The 5,274-nt window shown below is 46.0% G+C and overlaps 1 protein-coding gene across 1 annotated transcript; it reads right to left on the bottom strand.

Moving 5' to 3' along the window:
• Nucleotides 1–322: 322 nt before the first annotated feature.
• LOC124672052 (disease resistance protein RPM1-like) lies at nt 323–3,007 on the bottom strand. Its single transcript, XM_047208346.1, has one exon. The coding sequence runs from the start codon at nt 3,005–3,007 to the stop codon at nt 323–325; it is 2,685 nt and encodes an 894-aa protein (XP_047064302.1).
• Nucleotides 3,008–5,274: the final 2,267 nt, after the last annotated feature.

Genomic DNA, 5,274 nt, shown 5'->3' with positions numbered 1-5,274 from the left:
AAATCAAACTAAGTAGCCACGAGTTGCAACTTAAAACAGCGGCATCACTCTTTGACAAAGAGATAAACCAAGTGGACAACTTTACATTATTTATCCAGCGCTCAACTGAGATAGATCCCTCTTTGATGACAAAAACCGGAAATCATTCTTGGAAAAGATGTTCGTGTTATTTCCGATCTGCAGACAAAAAATATCGTCAACTCTTGTATTAAAGGAAATTTTGGTGCGTGTGGGCAAATTTGACATCACAAGGCATGAAAAAGTGGGAACAATATGTGAGGTGGGAAGTTTGACAACCTTATCTAAACCTTCGGGGTGTGATCTAGCTTTGCTGTTGATTATCAGGATGCAAGCCAGAAAAGTGTGCATATTTGAGGTATTCTAGCTGTTCAGGAAAGCCCCGAAGTTCCACAAGTTTATGGATAATAATATCTTCAAGGCGGCCCAAAGCTCCTTCATCAATGCATATTTCATTGACGCATGGCAAATCTCGCAAACGCATCACCTTCAAATCTGGGAACCAGCCAGCCGCGAAGTTTATCTTCTGCCCAATATAAGCTCTCCTAAGATCTAAATGGGTCAACTTTAAAAACCCTGAGAGGAGCGGCAATGGATCCTCACTGAACTGAGACCAAGATAGTGATAGTTCAAAAAGCACATGTCCATGGGTTGAGAAAAACGGAGATTTCAGGGTTCCTTCTGACAGTTTCCCTTCCAAACAAAGCGTTTGAAGAGGGTTTGACAGTGTCAATGCTTCAAGTTGGAGCACCTCATTCTCATCAATGGCTCTTATTGTCAAACTCTGGAGTTGGACCATCTTTGATAAAGAGCTGCAGAGTTGTGCACAATGGATTGTTTTTACCTCATTAATCATAAGGCTGCAAAGCTGAGACAAGTTCCCTATTTTTTCAACAAGAACTTTGCTAGCTCTAACTGAATGCAGTGTCTTAAGTTCCTTCAGAAACCACAAACCCTCAAACGGTTCAGTGGATTCATAAGTCTTGAAAGTCAACTCTGAGTCACGCAGATTTTTCCACATATTAAAATGTCTCAATTTTTTAAGCTTTGTAGCCCCATGTGGTAATACCAAACAGTTTGTATCTTCCAGACTCAATGTCTCAAGCTTGTTAAGATTCCTAATTGATTTGGGTAGTTCCTTCACTGGGGTCACATCTAAGTTCAAAAACTTGAGGTTAAATAGCTCACCAACCGAATGTGGGATAACCTCAATTGCAATGTATGATAAGTCCAACACGGCAATATACTTGCAATGTTCTAGAACAGTGGACCAAAGAGCTGATGGCATTGTAGAGTCAAAACAAAGTATGGTCCGAGCCTTTGATACATCTATTCTTGTTGTGAGGTCCTCATTGCACTTGTGCACCCCAATTCGACGAGAAATCAATCCTGCCGGTACCACTCTATGGCTGGAATCATAAATTATGCTGAAATTCTCCTTTTTGGAGCAGAATATTGCTAGCTCTCGCACAAGATCGTGCATTTCAAGAAACTTAATCTTGCCAAAGCTGTTCCTTGCTGAAACATGAAGCATGTTTCGTCTAATGAGTTCTTCAAGATAACCTTCAGCAACAACTTCTAAGCTGCAAGTCCCTCTTTGTTCAATAAACCCTTCAGAGATCCATAATTTAATCAAATAATCTGCATCAATAGCATAGTCTTCTGGGAATATAGCACAATACAAGAAACAACTCTTCAAATAGTTGGGAAGATACTTGTAGCTTAAATTCAGAATCTTCTCCACATGGTTGAGGTTCTCATTATGGTGCAGCTCCCAAATAAGATGATCCTCAAACAGCTTCCATTCTACAATATTTTTTGTTCTAAGGGACAATATGCTCCCTATTGATACAAGAGCAAGCGGTAGACCATCACATTTGTTCACTATTCTTTCACCATACAGATGTAACTCTGGAGGGCACATGTGATTTTCAGTTTTTGGAAATGCCTTCCTACAAAATAGCCGCCATGAATCATGGTGATCTAATGGCTCTACTCTTAAAGTACAACCATCATCCGCTATCGCAGCAACTTCCTCACTTCTGCTTGTGGTGATTATCCTGCTTCCCATGCAATCATCAACAAGAACCTCTTTAATTTTCATTAGATCTATGGATGTCCATACATCATCCAATATGATCAAATATCTCTTTTTGTGAAGGATTTCCTTCACTTTCACTTGAAGCTCTTCGCTACTCATATGTTCAAAATCATACTCTGGCTTGTCTTGAACATTAATTTTTTTCAACATTTGTTTCCAGATGTCAACCAATTCAAATGACTGGGACACAGAAATCCATGCATGGCATTCGAAGCTTGTTGCTTCCTCCCTGTACACATTTGTGACAAGGGTGCTTTTTCCAATACCACCCATACCCCAGACAGAAATCATCCGCAGCTTGGAGCAATCTTCCATATGCAAGGACCTGATCAAGCTTTCTTTGTTCTTTTCTAACCCTACAAGCTCATCAGCAGCAATCGAGAAATCATGACCAGGAAGGTATGCTTGATGCTGGAGGTCATAGTGTTTTGCAGGAAAATCACTCACACCTGATATTGGTTGAGTCCAGTCCTTACTTAGCTTAAGTCGTTGAAGTTCTCGATTTATATTCTGAATTTTAATGGCAATCTCATCTAGAGTTAATAGAGATTGAGGTTTCTTGACTACTTTCTTCACACAACCCAACCATGACGATTCTTGCTGATGATGTGTGCCTACAACATAGATAAACTGATCCACAATGTCTTCCATGTTATGTGCCAATCTACGGACTTGACCAATCCAAGTTTCAGTGACTTGATCTGACACACCTGTCCTGTGATTATCCATAAGAAATGCGTGCATAAGCTCCAGTTCATTTCTTATCAGTATCATGTCATTTGGGATTGCTACCACAGCATCTGCTCTGTTTGCAAGAATTGAACTAGCCTGTAGTGCCGCAGCCGCGCCAATCTTTGTTATGACAAGAACAAGAGAAGACTCGGCCATTTCTCTCGGTGCAATTTGACTTTAAAATCCCAGCAATAATAGTCCGAACAGTCAATGTTCAACCCTCTTGTAAATCAAATCTACAATAAGAAAAGAAACATTCTGTCAGAACAAGGAATTCCTAATAAGATTATATCGTAACTGTTGGATGCCTTGCATATAATTGATCATACTTAGTGGAGTAAACTGGTACTATGCTTGCCAGAGATAGCGAACAGATCAAAGTGTGAGGTTAGCTCATAGCCACAACTGTAGCTTGCCACATTTTGTGGAAAAGTTATACTGTTTGGTTAGTAAGTACCCTCTCAGCGCCGCCGCCGCCCCTCCCTCCCTCCACCACCGCCCCTCCCATCCCCTCTCCTCCCTTCCCACCCTCGACCCGGGTCGTCTCGCGCGAGGCGGCTCCGGGCGACGACCCGAACCCAATAAGAGGCAGCCCATCTTCCTCCTCCTGGCCGCTGCCGCGGTCGGGGTCTTGTTGCCGACGAGTTTCGCCCTATTTTTGCATATGGTTCGAGCGTACCAAATATACCGGGACGACAACAAGAACGCCGAGTTCAAGATCCTCCATGTCTTCACTCGCAGCAGGAGCTGCAAGAAATGGTCTGACACACGTGCGGCGCTCGCCAAGGGCGGCACGTACAACCCAATTTCCCGGCGCGGCGGAGGGCACCCCGGAACAAGGCAGCCAAGGCGGCGAAGCTCATGGGCCCGCCAACCGAGTGTCTTCAGGCTTCCCTGGAAAAGTGCATGATCGACGCCAGGACGCACGCCGTAGCGCGAGCCGAGAAGTTCTACACGAGCTGGAAGACGATGTTGAAGAACTAGAGCGTGCGGATCAACCTGCTCAATGCCACCACGGCGGCGAAGAAGAGGAACACGGACTGGGCGTTCCTCATGGCGGCGAACCCGGAGGTCATGGACGAGAAGGTGCATGCGTGGTATGCGACACAGCGCAACATCATCCTCAACCAGCTCGCGGAGGGTGAACTGGCCGCCGCCGCTTCCTCGCCCAGGCCGATGTTGATCTCCACCCTGGATACCTCCACACCAAGCATTGCCGCAACGTCATCTCCACCGGAGGAGGAGCCTGTCATCGTTATCGCCGACGATGAGCCCACCGTGGCAAACGCTGTCGTCAACGAGGACCTCGTCTTCCCTCCGTAGGAGGCCGAGGCGAGTGCTATTTAATCGTCGTGTCTCATGTTTGTAATATGATCGCTGAACTTCTACCTCTTTTTGTGGGCGACGATTTCAAGTTTGTGGACGACGACCGGAAAACTTCTAGCCTATTTTTTTTGTAGCGGGAAGGTTAAATTTCAAATATATTGCCGCTTTCGTCAGTATGCCCTGGGCTTGCTGCTGGGAAACTGGGTCTCCCCAGGCTGAAAGTTTCATTCATCCGGTGCTAAATAGCGCCAGATTTCGGCCTGGGGAGCGTCAACGAGTGGAGATGCTCTTGGGGCATCTCCAACGGGTCGACCCAAATGGTTCACCGTCTGAAATGGTTTGCACGGACATCCGGACAACCCGTGCATGCTCCAGCGGGGGGATGCAAACAGATCGACCCATCTGCACGGACAACGCTCGTCTTTGGCCGCGTGTGTCGCTGGCCCACCAGGAAGCGATCCGATGGCAGAAGGCTGACTGGCGTCAGCGTTTGGCATCAAGGCCGCCGCTAACCACCGCGCTCGCCGGTGAAGTTTGTGGCCGCTGCCTGGACTCCTGCGCCGGCATTGGCATTGATGGCTAGCGGTACTTAAACCATTGTCGCGTTCGGATCTTCCCCCCACTCCAACCGCCATCACCATTGCCACTTTTGCACGATTGACAAGGGATTAACTTGTCAATGCCTACGGGTTATAGGCTAGGGTTTAGTTAGAAGTAGAGGGCAAGTAGATCTCGAAGGTTTCAGCCGAAAAGTACTCGACGATTACGAAAACTAGGGTTTGTGAACAATGATTTGATGATCTCCTCGTCCCTCGACTCCCCCTTTATATAAGAGGTGGAGCCGAGGGTTTCGTTTTGTACAAGTTACAGAGTCCGGGACGGTTTCTAACTCATCCCGCCAGATTACAAACAACACTTCCTATTACAATTCTACTTTCCTTAATATATCTTGAGCTCTCGAACCTTCTTATTCTTCGGGTAGTGGGCCTTCATTAAACCCCGGGTACTATCTTTGGCAGGCCCATTTGGGATGCCTATGTCAGTAGCCCCCGAGATTTTGCTTGAATCGTAGAGTCAGGGAAAATCTCCACTGCTTA

The sequence above is a fragment of the Lolium rigidum genome, chromosome 7 (assembly GCF_022539505.1).
Source record: "Lolium rigidum isolate FL_2022 chromosome 7, APGP_CSIRO_Lrig_0.1, whole genome shotgun sequence".
Classification (NCBI taxonomy): Eukaryota; Viridiplantae; Streptophyta; class Magnoliopsida; order Poales; family Poaceae; genus Lolium; species Lolium rigidum.
This window is presented reverse-complemented; position numbering and strand designations above follow the sequence as displayed.